At 40.5% G+C, this 23,167-nt stretch overlaps 2 protein-coding genes across 5 annotated transcripts in view; one reads left to right on the top strand and one right to left on the bottom strand.

Moving 5' to 3' along the window:
- Window positions 1-1,660: 1,660 nt before the first annotated feature.
- Crh (corticotropin releasing hormone) lies at window positions 1,661-4,333 on the top strand. 2 transcript variants are annotated; one of them, XM_074066937.1, is made up of 2 exons: window positions 1,661-2,055; window positions 2,798-4,333. In XM_074066937.1, the coding sequence occupies exon 2, from the start codon at window positions 2,811-2,813 to the stop codon at window positions 3,393-3,395; it is 585 nt and encodes a 194-aa protein (XP_073923038.1). In that variant the 5' UTR covers window positions 1,661-2,055; window positions 2,798-2,810; the 3' UTR covers window positions 3,396-4,333. The 2 variants fall into 2 exon arrangements, with proteins under 2 accessions (XP_073923038.1, XP_020042396.1); XM_020186807.2 differs by having other exon boundaries at window positions 2,801-4,333.
- Window positions 4,334-4,784: 451 nt separating this feature from the next.
- Window positions 4,785-23,167, bottom strand: part of Trim55 (tripartite motif containing 55) — a 42,907-nt gene continuing 24,524 nt past the window's right edge. Inside the window, exons 9-10 of one of the 3 annotated variants that reach the window (XM_020186802.2) lie at window positions 22,686-22,973; window positions 4,785-5,822 (exon numbers count right to left, since the gene is read on the bottom strand). In XM_020186802.2, coding sequence (XP_020042391.1) covers window positions 5,700-5,822; window positions 22,686-22,973 — 411 coding nt within the window. In that variant the 3' untranslated portion in view covers window positions 4,785-5,699. The remainder of the gene's footprint in view (window positions 5,823-22,685; window positions 22,974-23,167) is intronic. The other 2 variants (XM_020186803.2, XM_074068591.1) reach the window with 2 other exon arrangements.

Consider the following 23,167-nt stretch of genomic DNA (forward strand, 5'->3'; position numbering starts at 1 on the left):
TCATAAAGGAAGGTAAGCAAAAATACTAAATGTATTTCAACTTTTAAAAAGCCCACAATAACAGAAACTAAGGTTCTGTCAGCCTCCCTACCAACATAAAACACAGCTTTCCTCCAGAAGTGCACCCACTTTCCTAATCATGGCCTGTTAGTAACTCACATTATTCCCAGCAGACACATTTATTTCCCTGTTCTCTTATGTCAGAATTATATTCTATAAGTGCCAAGTGTGGTGGTGCAGGCCTGTAATCCCAGCACTCAGGAGATGGAGGCAAGAGGATTGCAAGTTCAAGGACACATAGCAAAACCCTGCCTTTGCAATAACAACAAAAAGTATATTCCACAGTGCAATGTTCCAGCTATGGGCTGACATCTCAGGAACGGCATTTCTCTCCCTACCTTCTCTTTGTTTCTGAGAGCAGTTGTGGATTAGTATAGACCCAAAATATGAGTTAAAATATGTGTTGCATACTTGTCACACTAGCTACAAAACAAGCAGAAATGAGGAACAGGAAATGTCTGATAAACAATTCTGGTGGTTATCTGGAAGCTGAACTGAATCACAGACACCAGAATTTGTAATTGCATTTTGAATTGCAGAATGAAAGGTAACTGCCTCCCACTTATATGATGGTGTCAATTTAACTCAAAAATTGAGTGTGGTTTTATAGGCTTAGCATTCCATTTTGTAGTAGTGTCAGAGAGCATTTATTTGTGATGCTTACCTGGAACACAATTGAATTTGGAAAGAGAAATGATAACAAATAACACTCACTACTGTGAATGTTGACGTTATTTGGAGATGAAATGAATGTGGTTATCTTTTTACAGACTCAATGTTCATCAATGAAAACATGCAGCTGATTTTTCCACGATGTTGTTAAACAGTTTAAGCTTTTTCCAACATAAAACAAGAAGTTGGAATGGATTCCTCTCTCACTGGGTTTGCATTGAATATATATATATATATATATATATATATATATATATATAAAGATTGTTTAACTCAAGCACCTCCAAGTGGTCCTCTTCTACTTAAATTTGGGAATAGAAAAGTCCACAGTTAATTTTAGATTCTCAGAGAGACAAAGAACAGTGAGATTCTGGGACAACCTAAAATTTTTGTTGTAACCCTGGCTGGCCTTCGTTCATGTCCCTTCATCACTGGAGTAGATCTTGCCATCATTTGGAAAAACTTGAGCTGCATTTCACTGGTTTTGTGTTTACAGACTCCTAACACCGTTATTTCCTCTTGGGAGAAAAAAAGAGACAAAACCTTAAAACCTGGATGTTCCTATATACCCATCTCCTGGTTCTTCCTTCTTCTCCAGGCAGAAAGATGGTGGGACTTTTTATCTCTAGCAAAGAGTTATTTTCTGATACAGAGGATGTTGCCTGAGATAATTGGTCAGAACAATTAAGAGGGAGAAGGACCAGGGGGATCCTGATCGCCCCCCCAACTGGTGACCCCTTTCCTGGCAGGAAGCTTTGATAGACCTCCCTTCTTCCCCTTCTCTGCTTTCCCACTCTCTGTCTTTTATCCAACCCTTAACTTGGCCTTGCATAGCAAGAGGTCAGTATGTTTTCCACACTTGGGAAATCTCATTCAAGAATTTTTGTCAATGGACAAGTCATAAGAAGCCCTTCCATTTTAGGGCTCGTTGACGTCACCAAGGAGGCGATAAATATCTGTTGATATAATTGGATGTGAGATTCAGTGTTGAAATAGCAAAACTCTGTCCCTCGCTCCTTGGCAGGGCCGTATGATTTATGCAGGAGCAGAGGCAGCACGCAATCGAGCTGTCAAGAGAGCGTCAGCTTATTAGGCAAATGCTGCGTGCTTTCTGAAGAGGGTCGACACTATAAAATCCCACTTCAGGCTCTGGTGTGGAGAAACTCGGAGACCAAGTTGAGAGAGCGAGGAGAAAGAGAGGAGACCAAGACAAAGAGAGTGGGAACAGAGAGGAGAGGGGGAAGAAAAACCTCCAGAAGAAGCTCGGGAGACTTGCTTCTGCAGAGGCGGCTTCGCCCTGCTCACCTGCTCACCTCGGGAAAGGTAGGGAGCGCCTAGACGGGAACGCGCCACCAACTTTGCGCCGCGGAGCCGGCTGTCCCTGTGCGGGCGAGTGTGTGCGTGTGAAAGTGTGTGTGCGTGTGTGGCCGCTGACTGTGCCTTAGAATTCCAGTAGTAGCTGGGCTGTGGCAAAAAGCAAACTTAGACGGCTGCTCATCCTTAATCAAGCTACCAGTTACTGCTCACTGCCTGTGACAGTAACATCCCCACCGCACCCCACATCGATCCCCCAAGAAAAGGACAGCAGGGCAGGGCTGGAGAGAGAGCAAGGAGGAGAGGAAGTAGTTCTCAGTTTGTAAGAAAATGCTGAAATATCCGTAAAGGCGGGGGTTGGGGGGTTTGGTGATCAGAGCAGGCGATATCTGGCATTGCGGCTCTTCTCTAGGTTCAGGGAAATGTTTGGGGAAGGTGAGGAAGAAGAGTCAAGGGGACTCTGTCCCTTTCAGAGTCTCAAAAGAAGGGTCACCCCTGCCTGGAGAGGGGGTAAGTTGTGGTGGCGATTCTTGCAGGCAGGTCCCCTTTCCGGCCCCGAAGTCCTGCATCAGGGGCTTCAGCACCGCGGACAGCGCCCGTCACGCCCCTTGGGGCCGGAGCCCGGCCTGTTCCCTGGTGTCCTGTAGGCAGACCCAGGCGCATCTCCCCCCGGCAGAGCTAAACTCTGATCAACTCTCTCTCTTTCTCTCTCCCCGTCCCCTCCCGTCCTCCGCCCACCTCTGTGCCGCAGAAGCGCCCCTAACATGCGGCTGCGGCTGCTCGTGTCCGCGGGCGTCCTGCTGGTGGCCCTGTTGCCCTGCCCGCCATGCAGAGCCCTCCTCAGCCGGGGACCCGTCCCGGGAGCCCGCAAGGCCCCGCAGGTCCCCCAGCCCCTGGATTTCCTCCAGCCGCAGCCCGAGCAGCCCCAGCAGCCGCAGCCCCGGCCGGTTCTGCTCCGCATGGGAGAAGAATACTTCCTCCGCTTGGGGAACCTCAACAAGAGCCCCGCTGCCCGGCTGTCGCCTGAGTCCTCTCCCCTGGCCGGCGACGGCGGCAGCCGCCCCTCGGCGGACCAGGCAGCAGCCAACTTTTTCCGCGCGCTGCTGCAGCAGCTGCAGCTGCCTCGGAGCTCGCTCGACAGCCGCGCGGGTCCCGCGGAGCGCGGCGCCGCCGACGCCCGCGGCGGCCACCAGGAGGCGCTGGAGAGGGAGAGGCGGTCCGAGGAGCCTCCCATCTCCCTGGATCTCACCTTCCACCTGCTGCGAGAAGTCTTGGAAATGGCCAGGGCCGAGCAGTTAGCGCAGCAAGCTCACAGCAACAGGAAACTGATGGAGATCATTGGCAAATGAAACGGTGCGTTTGGCCGGAAAAAAGTCTGCATTTAGCGCAAAAAATAAAAATGAAAAAAATTTAAAATACAGTATTCTGTACCATAACGCTGCTCTGATATCATTTGTTTATTTTTATATAGCTCGAAACCTTAGAGGATGTACAGGGAGAGAGCCTACACCCCCTCCGTTAGCATGCACAAAGTATATCACTTGCAGTAACAAAGCAACGTTGTTTGTATTGTCCACTTTTAGTTTCCGTGTCCAGGTGTCTTGATAGTGGAGTCTTAAAGAAAATGTAGAACCGGAAGGAAATATTTTAAAGAAGCGGGTGGAAGTCAACCAATTGTTTTTGTGGTGGCCAGAGCAACGAGAATACCATTCTCTTGAGAGGGTGGGTAAGGCGAAATGTGTAAGATCTTTGAATCAACTTTTTCTTGTAAATGTTTCAGTAATAAAACATCTTTACAATCCTTGGTTGATTTGGTTGTGTAAGAGAATGTTGAATATTTATATTTTTAATAAAAGCTGCAAAGGTTGTTGTGATTTTATTTTTCCTTGTCAGTGCTAAAACATGGATATGCTGTCAGCTCTTAGCCTCCTCCTAACTCTACAGCACAAGGACAAAACAAAAACAAAAGCCCCAAACACCAAACTTCCTGCATTTAATTTTCTCCTAAAAATGCAAACATTTGTTGAGGGTTCACACAGTCCCTGCAATTGCCTAGGGTTTATCTCTGCATCTCAGATTTCTCTTGAGATTGCGTTAAATAATTTGGGATGCTGTTTTTATCTCTAAAAATTACAGAAGATCAATCATAGTGGAAATAGCTTTTAATCCTGAATAATTATGAGATGTGGAATAACTGGGGAGAGCCAAAAAAGATGAAAGGGAAAAAAGTTGAGGCAGGCACTCCTCCAGTTTACAAGGCCAATATGCTGCCTTGTTTTTCTATGAAAGAGGCTTACTTTATCAACTAGTTTGGTACCATAAAGTATATATATATTTTTAAGCAATGTTTCAATGACAGCTTCTAATAGGAAAAACTTGATAGCATCTCCACGTAAATAACTAAACAGAGTTGCTGTAAAATGACACTTGGGAAAATTTTTCTCAAAAGGAACAATTTGACTTTAATAACTTTAATCTATGTTTATTTCTGGGTCAACCCTAATCACTTTGAGTCTTAGGACTGTGAACCATCTGTATTCACTTCTGAAACAGAATTGCTCATTGAATTAGTTTTATGATAGTTCAGTTATAGCTTTAAAAACTTCAATCAAATGATTAATACTTCAGAATTAATTTATATGTATGAAGATGCTTCTCCCCCAAGGTGCTTGAAATACACTTGACTAATGGAGTAATAATATAATATAAAACGCTAAATAAATCATTATAAGACTAACAACGTTTTTAAAAACAGCATTTATTTAAGAGTTCATACAGAGTAAAGTTACACTTATGGTCTGAAGGAGGAATCACAGTGGGACAAATAAAGCATGATTTAAATATAGATGAGTGTGTGTGTGCATGGGTGGGAGATCATATATATATATGTTTAAATACATGCAGTTGTTCTACAATTTACCAGATTGCTGCCACGATGGATATGCGAGAAAGTAGACAGTTCTTGTTAGAAGGCTTTTTTCAATTAAAGCGTCGATACATGAATATCTAAAACTAAGATTAGAAAAATGTCACAAGAGATGTCCTAGGCCTTGAGTCTTCTGAACTATAACGGTGTCACCAAACTCAAAGAACATTTCTAGATATATACCCAGTGACATCTATTACAGAAAAGAGGAAAACTCTACAAAATGTTTTCATAGCTTTTGGTCAATGATTTATCTTTTGTCCATACATTGATAAATTATTCACTTCTGAACTGACACTGAATTTCACTGACCACCTGCATTGTTATAGTGAAGAGAAAATAAGAGCTACTATTATATAATAACAAAAAGTCAGTGCCTATTAGGGACGAGAGTGTAGTGCTCACTTTTTTCAACACTTGCCACTTGTAACTGACGCACACACAAGTATCACACCTACACATCCTTCATAACATTGCCCACACAATAAAAGATTTGCATAAGATCATAGTTTTTTTCCCCCAGTGCCTTCTGCAGCTATTTTCTGAAAGTATTCTTTTCTTGGATGTGTTAGATAAGTTATCTGGAATTAAAGGGTTTTTTTTTTTCTTTTACAACTCCTGTCCAGAGGTCCCATTCATCACTGCATCATATTAATTTCACCGAGGGTCCTTGGTGCCTGTGTGCATCTCAGCCAGGCAGACAGAGGGGCAGCAGTTAGAATGAACATCATTCATTCAGGGAATTCAGCCAGGAGAAGGAAAAGACATGGCGAGCTGGCTCAGAATCAGTGCCACTCTCACTCCCTGAAGCTGCAGCCTGTCCCTGGGGAGCAGGGGCCTCAAATCCAATCTGCAACAGAAGAAAATGTCAATGAGAGGAAGAAGAGGCTAGTCCTTTGGGGGGTGGTCCTGGCAATTTTCTACTGAGGAGAAAGTATAATAATAATAATTATATGAATCATAATTATTATTAGAGACAGAAAGCAAACTCAGGTTATCTTCACTATAGTCAAGAGCCATGAAAGTAAGTCACACTCATAATACACAAAGGGACAATATTAACACATGCAATGGAAAGAAGTCCTTAAGAAAAAGAGTTGAAGTTATTCTTTTTATTTTCAAGTCCTCTGTACATGACTTACTGAGATGAGAGTCTCACTGAAACTTAGAGGAATCTGGGTTTAGAAAAATCTGCATAATTAAAAGAAAAATCCTGCTGAGGGTATAGCTCAGTACTACAGCACTTGTCTAGCATGTGTGAGACCTGAGTTCCATCCTCAGCCCTGTAAAAAGAAAAATCCTAATTTAAATGATGTTGCTATACATGTGACTGGTAAAGTAAGACGCTCCTACTAGATACACACTCATGTGCCACTTAGTGACAGCGTTGTGTTTCCAAAAATGCATCATTAGGCAAGTTCATCGTTGTGTGGGCCTCATAGAGCAAACTCACAAAAACTAAGATGGTTACAATATCACTAGGCAATATAATTTTATGGAACCACCATCTTATACAGGATCCATCACTGAGCAAAATGTTATGTAGTATGTTATATATATCCATAGTATAGTTTTTGCAGAACTACAGGTTTAACTTTGAGCGAATCATGAAAGGATTTTTTTTCTCTAGGCAATAAACTCTAATAACACTTGCATAAAGCAAATCTAATATCAATACTTCTCAAAAGATACCTTTTATAAATACCTAACAAGCGCAGGCTATAACTTTTTATTAACTGATCAATCTAATCTCGTAAGTGAACTTTATGTTGTTTGGAGTTATTAAAATAATAGCTTAATGGAATGAAGGTTAATCATAAAAAGGTCTTGCTGAAATGTGATTTGATTTTATCAGCTCAAACTCTGTATTTAAAGGTATAATGACACAGTTCTTCCCAGGAGAACCATGGAAAACGGACCAACATATTCTCTTGCTTCACTAGTGAAACTATGCCACCAGATTGGGATGCCTCTGATTTCAAAGCAAGGAGGTAACATGCACACAGACCACAGCTGTGGGTGACTGCAAAACTGCTAAATAAATGGAAGATACCTGACCCAGGCAGAACAGAACTTTGGGTAACTACATTTTCTTATAGCCACTCAAAGCAGTTTTGAGAGAAAACTAAGTACCTGGCCTGCACCAAATTTTACCCTAAATATACGTTTTGGGGATGACATTTCAAAAATCAGTAACACGATCCCCAGTCCTTATTGGCTTTGGGTTGTCCTTTGCACTGTCAGATTGCTTCCTTGTGGGATGTTAGAAAGGGTCATGAAATCATATTAGCCACAGTAGAATAAAAATTGAAGCACGTAGATTCCTATGAAGAAATTGAACTTTTTAAAAAGAATGTTGCCAGGCGCTGGTGGCTCATGCCTGTAATGCTAGCTACTTGAGAGGCTGAGATCAGGACAATTTCGATTCTAGGCCAGCCCAGGCAAATAGCTCTTAAGATCCCATCTCCAAAATAACCAGAGCAAAATGGACTGAAGGTGGGGCTCAAGCAGTAGAGTGCCTGCTTTTCAAGCACTATTCCTAAATTCAAACCTCAGTCCCCTTGCCCCCAAAAAGAGAATGTTGCAAAGTTCTGTTGGTAATGAATTATATACTTCAACAACTTTAAAACTGAAGTGGAATAAACATCATCTTGACCAAATTCCATGCCTATATGTACATGTCAAACTCTTCTCTTCCCATCATAGTCACTTCATCCTCACTAATCCAAAAACAAAAATAAATAGGCCAACTAATCTGAGTCTGTCTTTGATGTGTAAAGGATTCTTATCAAACTGTTCTATATGAGTGAATACTGAATTCTGCCTGAACAAACAGACTGTGAGGCTTTACTTTGTAACCTTTTTCCTTAAAGGCAGGTCCTACTCTAGAGGTAACCCCTGTGACAGCTGTGCTGAAAATTCTAAAAGATGGAACCAGTAGGGTAGGCATTTATAGAAGACAGAGAGCTTGTTAGGAAATGGCCAGTGGCTAAGAAGCCTTTTAGAATTTTTGCATATGCATGGGATTTTTTGTACTAGAGATTAAAATCTACCTTCTGTTTAAAATGTTTTAACTGTTGATACCTTATTGCCTTCAAATTTGGAGATTAAGTAGTTTGCTGCTCTTATTCTCCCATGTTTCCAGGTAACAATGCTTTTCTCCAAATGACATGGACCAGTACTATCTTTCAGAGAAGAAAAAGCCAGTACCAGGGAGAGGGCCAAGAGAAGAGATTATCTGGAGTAGCTTCAACGACTATACCATCTCCGTCATCTTCTTTATATAAACTGAGGAACTGCTAAATATCTCAGTTACGAAAGTTCTACGCAGATGCTTAGCCTAGTTTTAAACCCCAAACCAACCACTTATTAGCTTTATGACTTGGACATTAACCTCTCTGAGCCTTAGTTTTCTCTTCTACTAAGATGGAAATGAGACCTACCTCACAAGGTTGTTGTAGAGACTGAATAAAGTAATACTCATGTCTCACTTATATTAGGCTCCTCCTTCCTTCTTTCTTCTTTCCGTCCAGCTCTCTCTCCCTCTTGTCCTTCCTTCTTTTCTTTCTTCCTTCCTCCCTGCCTCTCTCTCTAATTCTCCCTCCCTCCTTTTCTTCTTTTTTACTACAGTGAAAAGACTTTCTTTACTATACATAATGAATTGGGGTCTGTCTGTGATTAAATATATACAACATTGATAACCCCCAGTAAGGAAAGACAATTGTATGACTATCATGTTTGCAACTTTAACTTTCCATAATTGGACAAACGTTATATGATGTAAATGGGTAAAGTTGGCATGTTGTAATCATGGTCATCCATGATACTGCTACATAAATCTCCAAGTGACCCAACTTCATGAATGAGCTAAAGACTTAGAAAACTCCTTTCTGTAACCACAGTCCATCAAATAAAACAGACATTCAGCTTATATTTTCCTCAAATGGAGAACAGCTTTCCAAACACTGGCTCTCTTTCATTACAGGAAGTGCTATTTCTTGTGAAGATGGATGTCCCATGAAGCAGAGAGGATTGCTCCTACCTGCCTTGTTTATTCTGATATGTATAAAAGGTGAACACAGGATTGTTAGTCACATATTATTTCTAAATTTTACATATTTTCTTCAGGTGGAAAAAAACAAGTGTACAGTCATCATTTAACACTGAGTTCTATTCCCATCACGCTACAGATAATTTGACAAATATGACTTTTAGTTATAAAATGAAACCAGGAAATGAACTAAGGAGGCAGCATTTTCCCTCTGTCTCAATGCTGTAACCCAATTTGGTCAAAATCCTCAAAAGGCCAACAAAAGGGACTGACATACTTTTCCTTAGAGGAAAAATTATTTTCTTAGATGAGCTTGACCAAGATTTCTGGGCATTCATAAACTACACTTATTCAGGGACACAAAATATTTTATTTTCCTTTGGAATTCTTTTACTGTTACTATCGAAGAAGCTTTGAGAGGAAGAAATGAATTTCGGATTATGGTATTGCTTCACTCTACTGAAGAACGGAGTGAGAAGAGATGCTTCCTCTGCAGCCACTCGATGTGTACGCACGGTGCGTGACACATTGTGTCATCTAGAATCATTTTTTGTTGATGGTAATTAAGGAGCCTGCACCCTGCCAGAGGCTGGTAGACATTAGACTCTGTGAGCAGGACAGTTCCAGGTAGTGAATAGTGTTTGCTTGACCTGAACAGTGTGGCTACACAGTATTTTGGGGAAAAAAAAAAAAACAAACCATGAATTAGTTGCAAACATTTAAAATTCAAGAATGAAGACATAAAGAAATAAGAACCATTTTACACTATTTGTGGGAATGTAAAATAGTGTAGTCAGTATGGAATACAGTATGGAAATTCCTCAAAAAGATTAAACAGAGATACCATGTTGTCCAAAAATTTCAGTTCCGAGTACATTCAAAAGAGCCAAAAGCAGGAATCTGCACAGATTTGCATGCCCATGTTCACAGCAACGTTATTCACAGCAGCCAAGGAGGAGTCATTCAAGTGTACATCCTTGAGTAAGAGGATATATAAAATGTGGTATGTGCATACAATGGAATATTGCTTAACCTTAAAAGAAATTCTGACATGTGGTAGAACACAGATAAATCTCCTGCTAACTGAAATAAGCCAGACACAAAAGAACAAATATAATATGTCAGCTCCATTTATTGCTGTGCCTGTATGGTGGTGCAAGCACTCCTGTAAGGCTCCATAGCCACACTTGCTTTTAAACTGGCCCAGAATAGAAGAGTGAGCTCATTTGCATCAGCAATCAGCACCTTCCAGCTACCTCTAGGCTTCCCAGGGTCTCCATGACATGCCAACATCTGCTCTTCCTCAAATGGCCATTGTCTATACCACCCATAACCCTAAACCCTTAACATTTATCATCCCTGTATTCTAGTTACAGGTGTATTCAAGTCATAGTAATCAACTTGATAAAAATGCACTGTAACTAAGACTTTAATGGATGATGATGGCTTTATATATACCCTCACCAAACAACATTTTATCTAGAAATGTCCATGCTTTATTCTGCAAGATGAATGATGCCAGGCCACTGAGGGGATGCTATGAATAGTGAGAAAATTTGTGCCCAGGTGCTCATGCTTAGGCTGCCATCACTTCAATCTCTGAGAGCTTCTGGGGATGCCAAAGTGAAACTGAACCTGACAGAGAGTCTGGTTACCACAGCATGTTAAATGGCAGTCTTCCTAGGCCAGTTCAAAGGAACACTTGCCTATCTATAACAAAATCCATTTGCCTTAAAGGAATGAGCATAGGAAGGGTAAGCTTAGACTTGAGGCTGCCAAATGGGCAACCACTCAGCATCATCCATCCTGCACCTGCTAGGCCGGGTCAGAGAATCAAAGCCAGATGCTCCAAACAGGTGTGAGTATGAATCATGTTTAAAATGTATATTCAGAAAGAACAAACCAAAGCTATGGCTTGCTCCCTGCTTAGCATTCCTGAACCTCAGCCCTTGATAGCTGAAGCAATACAGATTTCTAACTGGAAAGGAAATCGTGGCCAAGAAACTGGGCCAGTCACCAATGGTGAGAAGGAACTGAGGTGTGGTCAGTGGCCCCCAGCCAAGGGCCTAAGCCTTGGAAGCTCAGGCAGCTCTGTCATCACGGGCATCTCTTTCACAGTAATGTGGACATTTCTGTTTGGGATACAGCAAGCAACACATGTTAGAATGAAGCACAGAGCTAGGGAAATGCAGTGAGATCTTCATGAATGCTAGAGGGAAACAAAAAAGGATCCTTAAAGGCACTAAAAAAATGTTAACTAAAAGGCATTTTTTTCTTGGCAGGATTTATACACATATGAGTGACTGAGGTGATGGATAAAGGGAGTTGATTTGGGGGCTTGGTTGCCCTTAGCTGCTTTCTTCTTGCTAAGGTAAGATCAGAAACCGGAGCAACTTCCTCAGGCTCATCATCCTAGAAGAAACTGAATTCACTCACTCATACTTTTTTCACCTGAAGAAGATGGTGAAGTGTATTCTGTTTAGTTAATTTCAAACATGGTGTCTGGAAATTGATGGCATAAGGGTGGGCAGCAAGTTATAGATATTACTCTCACAGCCTGACAAAAACTTAAAGCCAGCTTTCTCTCAGCTATGGATCTGACTATGTGTCCTGTATAGAGTCCATGTGTGTTCTCAAGCTTTCTGAAGAGAATTAGATCCTTAATTCTTCAGTCAAGGGCTTCTTTACCTTGTGTTAGGCAAACAGGCCAAACAGGTTCTCAAGGACCATGAGAGGTCAATAGTATTGCTTGGACCAATTTACAGCTAAGAAAACTGAGACTCAGGAAGTTTTAAGAACTTGCCAGAAGCTAAGGACCTGTGCTGAGAGTTGTTAATAATGACCAAAACAATGCCGAAAAGGCTGCTGTGGCTGAACATATGAGTCTTGGGACAGGGCTGATCCATCTGGAAGTCAGACAGACTTAAGTTTGGGATGCAACTAAATGATTGGCTCACTGTCACTTGCAATGAACAGTCACATCCTGGAAAGCGGCAGGCCTAGAAATGACCCACTTGTGTTTTATGGTACTGTGCCAATCTGTCATGAAAGTTGACTTTTGTTTTAGTCACATCAATCCCAGTGAAGTAGAGATTTTCTTACCCTTCTTAGGTGCTAGCTTAGCCTCCAGAATACTCACACCACACTTTGTGGTAGAGAACAAGGACCAGAAGACAGCAAGCTGACAGCTACTCTGTGGTTCTGAGCAAGAACACACTTGTGTTCTTCCACTATAAAATGGAAAGCTTAATAATTCCTGCTGTACAAGGTTGATGTGAGTTTTAAATAAGAGAATCTCTACCTAACACTCTGTACATGATGAAGCAACATACACACATTAGTTACAGTCACTGTCATGTGCCTTTAGTCTTTCAGATGCATTAACTCAATGGTAGATCAACTCTTCACTTTGTGGGCTGTGGGGTTGAGGAACATTTCATGGAAATCACTGTTACACAAAGACAAAAACCCACAGAATACACAACACTAACAGGGTGTGAGGTTAAATCAGAATCATAAACAATTTAAAAGCACAGGAAGCAAAGCTCAACTAGCTGTGTCAGTTCCCCAAGAGAGTTCTTCCCAGTGCCTCTTTTCAGGGAATGGTTGAGCTGTAGGCATACGTTCCAGGGAAATGAATTCATTACCCCACTACACACAATTTGCATGGTAGTTCCTTCTTAAAAATGGATATGTCCATTTTAGATTCCTATTAAAGTGACATTTACTGAAAATGCTGTTTCATCCTGAGAAATGTAGTCTACAGTTTGAGCTGTTTTTTTTTTCTTTCTAATTTTGTCCTTTTAGTAAAACCACCAAGTTGACAATTATTAAGATGTCACTTTTCCAACAGGGAAAAAAGTACAGAAAAATAAAGTAGCAATTGAAGGACAGAAATACAAAAGCATTTTTTAAAAAAGCAATGTTAATATGATGGTCTCATTAAAACTTACTTAACAGTAAAACTTTATTCCTCCTATAATTTTTCCATGTAAAAATGCCTGCATCTTACTACCACGACTTCTTATAATTTCCAGGCTTATTAAGTTCTGACATTGTTATGCAGTGAATTGTGGCCATTCTATACACTCATCAGTTTTCTATTTTGACAAGTTGAAATTCCAGAACAGCCAGGGTATTGGGCATAATAGCAATTTGTAAACTGAATCCCCTTATAAAACAATGAAGCAATCAGTCTCAGTAGGGATTTCTGTTTGAAAATAATTTGACACCAGGAATCCCTCAATTAAATTTAGAGAACATAGTTAAATTTTCATTCACTTCTGTTTGTTTTGGAAAATTAAATTAATCATTTCAAAAAATACAGGACCTATAGTCACACTCATGGGAAATCATGTTCTTGGTCTCCTGTTTTATTTTTGTTTAAAAGTGTGTGATACCTTGTGAAATTAATCTCAAACATAAAAGAAGCTAGGAAGCCTCTAGCATCTCTCACCTCTTAATCTCTGGTGGCAGTTGGAGTGGATGTTTGTGCTTAAAATCAGAATGTACAGGTTAGTCCCAAAGGTCATTTACATGAAAATGATTTTATCTTTTTACTTGTTACAGTGGGTGGAGATGCAGGACTCTGCACTGACTGCTTCTTCTTGGAACTTTGGCCCATGTACATTCCTGATTAGGAAAATTAGAATCTTTTTCAAAGGGACAATGTTGGGTGATAAGAATTTTGATAAGGGCTCTGGTCTGGAGAGTCATACTGTTTTTTGAGTCCAGGAAATAAACCCTGGGCTTCAAGAAGGGAAAAGAATCTTTGCTTATACACCCCCTCCTACCCCTGTCTTTTTGAGCATTTTAACCATTGGTTTCTCCTCCCCTCTCCTCCCCTGCCCTCCCCTCTCTTCTCTTCTCTTCTCCATTTCCTTACTAGGGATTGAACCTAGGCCTCACACATGCTAAATGTGTACTCTACCACTTATGAACTACACCTCAGGCCCCTTCTTTTTTCATTCTATCCTATTCTTTCTATTCTATTCTTCCATTTTCTTTTCCTTCCCTTTCCTTTCTTCTTCCATCTATTTTTTTTTAAATAATGTTCCTCCCACCCCCAATCACCTTTATAACCTCACAGGACATTTATAGAGTCTGGATGAGAACTAAGATGACTGTGACTGGTTTTCCTTGGTTACATGTTCCTCGCTGCTTCTGTCTACAATAAACTATTGTTTTTGAACTCCACATACCCCCTCTGCTATTTTAGAGTGGAGGGGCACATTTTTAAGGCTCTGTCTCTGAGCTAATAATAGCCTAGATATAAAGGAACTGGGGACCCTGTGGACAGGAGAAAATCTACTTATATCTTTTTATAGACACTGGGGTCAGACCTTTTGAGTCAGGAGGACAAATTCAGTACTAGAAGTCACTGGCCCATGACAGGGTGGCCTCTGAAGTTCTGTAGAAACTTTAAATAGGACAAAGAATAAACTAGAACATAGGTGTGTCATGAAAACATACAGAGATATTAGCTCACAAAACAACTGACATTAACGGAACAGTGACAACTAGTCACCAGATGGTAAAGTTCAGCTTACTCACTCAAAAGTATCTCAACCATCCTGACCCTTGCTGTGCCTGGCCCTGCCTGTATGTGGCTGAGGGAAGAAAGGAAGACGGTTTATTGGATTCAGGCCATGACCTCTTCTCTACTGCCTGTCATTTGGAACAGCGACTTAAGGATTGTCACTACCATTCTCCTTCAGTTCATTCCCTCCATCCCCATCTTTTAAAAGCTATCTTGAGAGCAAGTACCTGTTTACATGAATAAGGACTTTCTCTATATACCTTTGAACATGTAGTCACAAGAAGAGAAGAGGTAGATAATAAGTTTTGTTTTAACAAACACTTATCTTGGGATCAATTCTTCAACAAAATATAACAATTCTAAGTACAAATGTACCTAAAATATATGAGGCAAAAACTGATAGAACTTCAAGGAGAAATAATCACATTCACAATCGGAGATCTCAAAATTCCTCTTTCAGAAATTGATAGAACATGTAAACAAAATCAGAATGAATGTAGTGGACTTGAACAGTACCATCAATCAACTGTCTTAGTTGACATTTATAGAAAACTTCACCCAACAACAACAGAAAACACTTTAAATGTTTTCAAGTGCATGTGGAAAATTTACCAAGGTAGATCATATTCTAAAACAAATCTTTATAAACTTAAAGGGACTGTAAACATATAACTTAAAAAGACTGTAAGCATATAAAGTATATTTTTTCTCCATAATAGAATTAAATTAGAAGTCAAACAGAGCTATCTGGAAATCTTCCAAATATCTAGAACTTTAACATAGTTCATCTAAGTAATCCACGGGTCAAAAAAGAAACCACAAGGTAAATTAGAAAGTATTTTGAATGAAATGAAAATACACAGGTCAAAACTTGTGAGATCACTGCTAAAGCTATGATTAGAAGATATATAAAATTAAATGTTTATATTAAAAAATAAAAAAGATCTCAAGTTAAGAATCTAAACTTTCACCCTAGAAAACTAGTATAAGAGACAATAAAACACAAAGTAAATACAGGGAAAAATAAATAACAGAAATGAGTTAAATAGAAAAACTAATAAAAATGAAGAAAACCAATGAAATCAAAAGCTGGCTCTTTAAAAAGATTGGTAAAACTAACAATTTTGAAACAAGATCAAAGTTTAAAGACTTATATACCCTGTTTGTAGGCTTCCATAAAACTATAACAATCAGGACAACGTGGTATTAATGGACAGACAAACATGCAAATTAATGGTACGAAGCAGAGTCCAGAAATAGACTCACACATTTACGGTTAATTGAATTTCCTAAGGGAAATTCAATCTTTTCAAAGAAGAAAAGAAAAACATTACTGGAACAAATGGATACCTATAGATAAAAGGACGTTAATAAACCTTAATTATTACATATACAAAAATTACAAAATGATCTTAGAGTTTACTTAAGAGCTAAAAAGATAAAAATTCTAGAATTTTTCCAGGGAATAAATCTTTGTGATTTTGAGTTAAGGAAAAATTTCTTAAATCAAACAACAAAAAGCACAAACCATAAAGGAAAAAAATGATTAATTGGTTTAAATCAAAAGTAAAAAAAATACTTTCTTTTTAAATACACTGTTAAGAAAATGGAAAGACAAGCCACAGACTAGAAGAAAATATTTGCAACACATATATCTAACAAGGGAGTTTTACTCAGTATACACAAAGGACTTCTTTCTAAGAACACAAATGACCCAATAAAAAGTGTTTAGATATGAACAGGTACTTCATCACAGAAAATATAAAACTGACAAATCAGCAGGAAAAGATGCTAAATGTCATTAACTGACAGGAAATGCAAGTTAAAACCATAAGCAGATACCATATACACTTATTGCAATGGCTAAAAGACTGACACAGCCGAAAAGATTGACACAATACTGCTCTGCCTAGACTGTAGAGTAGCTAGAACTTTCTTACATTCCTGGTGGAAACACAAAACTGACTAGACAATATGGAAAACAGTTTGACAGCTTCTAATCAAGTTAACTATACACTTGCCACACAATCCAATAAATTCCATTTCCAGACATTTACTCAAGAGAAATGAAGACATATATTCACACAAAAAACTATTATGTGAATGTTCACAGAAGCTTTATTTATAATAGTCAAAAGTGGTAAAAACATGAGTATCCATCAAATGATGACTAGATTAATAAATTGCTGTATATCCACATTGTGGAGCACCACTCACTCAGGAGTAAGAAGAATGGAGATGCTGAGATACACGCAACTGAATGAGCCTCAAAAGCACTATGCCAAGTGAAAAAAGCCAGTTGCACCAGCTTACATATGCCTGTTTTTATTTTATGACCTTCTAGAAATGGTAAAATTATAATGACAAGCTTCAGTGGTATCAGAGGCTGATTTTCAGGGAAAAGATTAACTGTCCAGGCACATCACGGAAATTTGGAGGGAGGGTGTAATGGACATTTTCTGAATCTTTAAATGAAGTGGTAGCTGTACAATGCTACAAATGTGTCAAAAAGTCATTGAAATTAAATGGGCAGCTTTAAAAATAATCTGTCTTTCATTTATTCATCCATTTAATATTCTGTGACTGTCTCCAAGGTTGTACATTTTGTCTTTGTTGTACTGAGCAATGAGGATCTTTAGGTGGACTGCAGGGTGGAGTCATCATGGATTTAATGGCATCCAACAGAGGTAAGGGTGCCCAGGGAGAGGTGTGGATATCTGTGTGCGAAATGGGAGTTTATGTAAGAGCTTTAGGATATGGAATATGTTTCTGAGAAATGAAATCGACTATTTTGCTGAGAAATTATTATTATTGTCCAGAATGACTGGTGTCAGGCCTAAGTCTGACAACAATAAAACATCCTGAAGCACATTAGGAAATTCTTAGTACTGGATTCTTCACTATCCAATATAAGCGTAAACAGATGAGTCTATCCATTGAGTAGTCCCTTCCTTTTTTCTGGTGAGAAAACTGAGGTTCAAAGAAATAAAATGCCCAGAATCAGACAGACTACAACTGAAGTCCTTTCTCCAATCTTTCTACTGTCCTGAGCCTTGGAAGAATTTCCGTCCAACTTATGTGTCTATTTTCAGGCCTGAAGAATGGAATCTGAAAAGTAAATATTCTATTCTTGAGACAACAAATAACTATGATACGCAAAGTTTTTAGGGTCTCTTCCACTACAGCTTCATGCTCTGATGAAATACCTCAACTGTGATTCTTTACGGACACAGAAACTGGAGAAATTTCGATGCTAAATTCTCTGTCTCCAAAGCACTTGGCTTTTGCTGGTGTGTGTGTGTGTGTGTGTGTGTGTGTGTGTGTGTGTGTGTGTGTGTGTGTGTGTGTGTGTGGTGGGGGGAGGATTGGGACTGGTGTCCTCTGACCTTGAGGCAGCTGCTCTGTCCAGCTCAAGTATCAGCCAGAGCAGCTGCTGAGTTAATCCACCAAGGACAGAGACATTGCTCTGGGAACCACTGTTCCTTGCACAGTTCTCATTAAATGGCTTGGACAGATTCTTCCAGAGGAGGCCACTAAGCCACACTGGGAAAAGAAAAAAGGGAACTGGGAAGGGCGAGTTATTGCTGCTGCTCCTACCTCTGTAAAAATTAGATCACCACATATATTCTCAATAAAAATGTCCAATTGTCCCTGGGGACAGGGTGAGAGTGGGGGGAAGTCCCTGTGTTCAGGTGTAATTTTCAGGTAACTGTTGTAGGAAGAGGAAGGGCAGGGGATGGAAGCAGACTGGTCGAGGCAATGGCCAAAACAAGGCATATCCAAAACATGAGGATTCACTTTCTTTTTTTTGCAGTACTGGGGTTTGAACTCAAGACCTTACACTTGTTATGCAAGTGCTCTACCACTTGAGCCAAGTTTCTAGCCTTTCAATGTGCTGAAAACTAAATCTCCAAATTCATATGCTAATGTATTAGGAGGTAGGGCCTTTGGGAGATAATTAGGATTAGATGAGATCCTGTGAGATCCCCATGATGGCATTAGTGGAAGAAACCCAAGCTAGCATGCTTGCTCTGTTTGACCATGTGATGTCCTCCACCATGTTACCATGCACCAAGAAGGCCCTCACCACATGCTCCCAGCTTCTAGAGCTGTGAGCTAAGTAAACTTTTGTTCTTATAAATCACCTGGTTGTGGTACTTAGTTATAGCAACAGAAAACAGTCTAAGATAGCAGCCAATCTGTCTCACAACACCGTTCTCCCACCTTGTTATTGCCTTCTGAATTTCTGAGGTTGACTAGGGCATGGTGTAGTTTACTTCAAAATAAATTTAAAAATTAACATATGAAGAACATCAATGTTATTTTTTACCAAACTCTCTTTGTATTAATTGAACATATAACAGGCATGAAATAGAAGGGTGGAAACAGGAGCAACTCCACATCTAAAAGCCAGTTCATGTATGGTGCTCCTGCACAGTTTTCTGGTAGGAATGATATGCAATAAGGTTCAAAGTCCATCCTGCAGAAGGATGGACCAGAACCAGCATCTTTTGTGTGATTAAAATTCACCACTGCACCCCTACCCTGCCTCACCCTCATCTCACCATACAGCGCACATGACATGGGTTTGGTGGATGGCAGCCAGGAAGTTGAATCCAAACCTTGTTGAGAAAGTGTTATTATTTTTTTCTTAGAGAATGAGGATGGGGAAGGCAAAAATACTCTTCTGATCTGACAAAAAGTAAAAGTTCCACCCTGGTAGAGACATCTGGTTTTTACCATGATTGGTTTCTAACATAATCTGCCTGGATGCTTGGGTCAAAGGCAGGTTTTACTGTGAACGGATATGAGAAAAGCATCTGGGATAGAACATTTACCTTCTTAAAGGTTTTCAGTGCAGCTAATGGGGGCTGAAGTAGGCTTGCCTATGAGCCAGTAAGCCTAAGAAGCTTCTAAGTTTCCAAGGCAACAGCACTCCCTGACTTGGGGCCACCAAGAAAAGAGAGGCCTGGCCACCAGTAAATCAAGCCACATCCTAGATGTTCAAGGTAAGATAATGGTGCAGTGTGAAATTCCAACAGGCTAACCTTGCACTGGACAAATCCAAATCTGGCAGATTGGATTCAGGGTGGTGAAGGTGAACCAGGCCTGCAAAATATTCACTGGGTGAGGAGTTCACTACCATGGTAAGGTCTCTGTGAACCTATCCATCTCACATTTCAGGGATCACAAAGGGGTACTCTGTCATGAACAGATTTGTATCTTTATGTGAAGGGTCCTTTCTCAAACAAAATTACACAAGCAAAGTGCTTTGCAATAGTGAACATCAATCCACAGCACCCTACCGCACCTCACCCTCATCTGACCACACAGGCACATGGATGTCAGCATACATGACATGGGCTTGGTGGATGGCAGCCATGAAGCATGACACTCCCCCTGCAGCCTTAGAGAATACTGCAAGGATATATAAATGGTGTCAAATCCCAAAACCCACATTCTCAGAATGTAAATGGAACTCTTGAGACAATTATTCAGATCCACAATGAGGTCCTGTTTTCAATAAAGCATGTTGTTTTCACTTTCCCCATTTTTATCCCATTGAGTCTATGGCCAATGCTCTCACCACAAATAATGTCAGGAGGAAGAGTTGGTCAGCTAAGCAGACTATCTGGACACTCAGAACCTTTTGAGCGTACACAGGTTACCAGCTGACTGTTAGACCTGGGGAAAGGTCCTGCTCACACAACTACAGACACAGCAGGTACCCATGGAGATCCCACTACCATTGCCTAGCAAGTAGCCAATGAGGCAGAAAGGGAGCCCATAATGGAGCTTCTACGAGAGTCACTGTCAGATCAGGGAAAAATCAGGAAGTCAGAAATAGCTAACAACACCTTACAGCACCAGGGACCCTGGACTGCTTCTGAGCTCAGGGCACAAGGAGCAAGAGCTTATGATAGCAGGGTCATTTATTTAAAGTCTGTGAGGTTTGGGTCTTTAAACATTACTAATTAAATTGGTAACCTTCCGAAGACTATTCAGAGTAAGATGTCAGTCCTAAAGCAAACCTCTTAACAGTCATCAAGCAAAAGCTTGTCTATGATAAATGTGTCTTAAAATAATAGTCGCAGACTGCTGGATGACATTATGGCTTTTCTTTGGTTCTGATTCTTTATGACTGGCAAGTGCACATTGATCTCTGGTTCTTTATTCATTCATATCTCATCTTCTTCTTGTTCTGTCCAGAACATCTTTCTTTCAGGGACCTCCTCTTACAGGGAAGACCCTGTAGAGACTGAGGGTTCAAAAAGAATCAAGAAGTCATCTAGTCCACCTGCTCACCAGAATAGGCTCTGCCTAGGACAGTACTCCAAGAGCTATCATCCAGCTACCTCCTGGGCATTTCTAGGTAACAAGAGGAAACCTTACTCCTGATGAAGGAACAACCATACATATTCCCAAACCAGTCTTTTGCTGCTCCTCCTTCTACTGTCAGAACAACAGTCCTCATGGCATTGTGTACAATCTAATGACCGTCTGAAGGGTTCACTTTTACTGGATTACTGAATAATTGCCCATGGAGTCACTTCTGAGCCCAAGGTCCCCTCCATGCAGGAATAGATAATGGAGCAAGCCCCCTCAGGAAGGTGCAGAGGCGATTGCATTGTAGGGAGCTTGAGGTCATGAATATTATCTGTGAACATGATTTTAGGTGACTGAGCCTTGAGGTTTGAGAAGTTTATCTCTGGGCCTACAGAAGAGGAACATTACAGAAGAAACTACATGAGATGTTAGTCAAGGGAAAAGAAAATAACTCCTACCCATTAAAGCAAAAATCAAGCACTGAATCTGACTCCAGATGTAGTGAAGTATAAGAAAAGCCAAAAGTGCTATGCAGATTGCTAACTCCTGTGAGAAAACAAGAAGAAAGCTTCACTGATATTATCGCAAATAATTGTTTTAATGTCATTTAGATGGACTTCTCATTTTTTTGCTGGCAACCTCCTATGTTCCCTTCATGGGGTAATTGCACTACTGTTGTCAGAAAAAAACTCTTCCTCAACTTCCACCACATACAAGAATTTCCAAAAGCGTTCTAGAAATAATCAGTCCACTTCATTTTTTAAATCTAAAACCTACCTCAGAAGGTTTCTTTATACCAAACGTTTATTTTTGTCATTTCGCATCTGTGAAAATAAATATCTGGCACAAAAGTATGGTACTTTTAATTTAAAAAATCACTTTCTTTTATTATCTAATGAAATTGAGGTCCGCTTGAACAGATACAATGGCGATAATAAAACATGTCGTTTGCCGTTCATAACCACCTGATGACCCAGGAGCATAGAGCTAGACAAGCTTCTTTGGCAGCCTCTTGCTGAGGTAACACTCCCACCCCACACATCATTTAGGATCACTCATGAGTCTGCAGTGACCATGAGGATTCTTGTTTTCAGAGAAACCATAAAAAGATTTCTCCTATGGACTCTTTGAGACATGCAAAAACCTAACTAGTATTAGGGAGAACACATGGACTTCAAACTTTCACTGTAAAAGGGAGAAAAAGATTCTCTTTAAAAATAGAGGAAAGCCTGTGTTGTCCTGCCCCAAGGAGCACAAATTTAGGAAGCATAGGTTTAAACAAGCCAAGATTGCCGAGCCATTGCCAGCATACTTCTGGAGCAGATTTAAGACTAAGTCAAATGTGCTCCTTGGAGGTTGCTGAGAAAGACAGAAGCAGGTGATTAGACTTGAGAAGCCCAAGAGGAACAGAGGAAAGGTTAAGTAAGGGCAAGTAGATGTTGCAAAGAAGAACCAATGACGCCAGCCAATCACTGCAGACAAAGCAGCTTTCAACAGCATGCCTAAGGGCCAGGCTTGCTTGTGCCCAATCCCCTGGGAAGCCAGGTGTGAGGTCACCACACATGGGCAGAGTGAAGTCAGACTTGTTTTGTTTTGCTTTTTTGCTTTGATAGAATGCTTAAAAAAAAAAAAAAAAACAACAAGCCAGCATTGAAGGATGAGTTTTTTCTCTATTTTCCCCCAAGGCCATGGTTTCTTTCTGTCCTTTGAAAGTCCTTCTCTCTTGCTGTGGCCTATTCCAGCAGGGCCATAGTGGGCACGGGAAAGCATTCAGGCACAAGAGCATGGACACTAACCTGAGAAGTAGCTGCAGGTGAACTAGTTTCCTTACCACTCACTGCTGCCCTCTCATTGGCTGCGGCTTCTGCCACTTCTGCCGACTGCACATTCGAATCCTCAGAACCTGGAGGCCCTATTTGCCCCAGATCTTTGCTCCCTGGGGTGCAAGGTGGGTTGGTGGTGGCTTTCCGGGTTTGGCTTTTATACCAACTAGGGTAAAACAAGGGATCCGCAGTTTCCGCTGCTGCCGGGGCTGGAGTTTCAGACTCTGTAGTCTGCTGAGAGCCAATGGGCACCACCTCCCCCTTAATCAGGACAGATGAATTCAAAAGTAAAAGAAAAGAAGAAGAAAGAAAAGCAGTTGGTTTTAGTTTCCTTTGGGAAACACTGAGTGCTCAGTATACAATTCCTAATTTAGTGGTTGTCTTAGTTTATCCCACCTTCTGGATATGCTAAGGGGAGAATGCTGATTACAGTGCCCCTTAGATTAGCAACTGAG

The sequence above is a fragment of the Castor canadensis genome, chromosome 3 (genome assembly GCF_047511655.1).
Source record: "Castor canadensis chromosome 3, mCasCan1.hap1v2, whole genome shotgun sequence".
Lineage (NCBI taxonomy): Eukaryota > Metazoa > Chordata > Mammalia > Rodentia > Castoridae > Castor > Castor canadensis.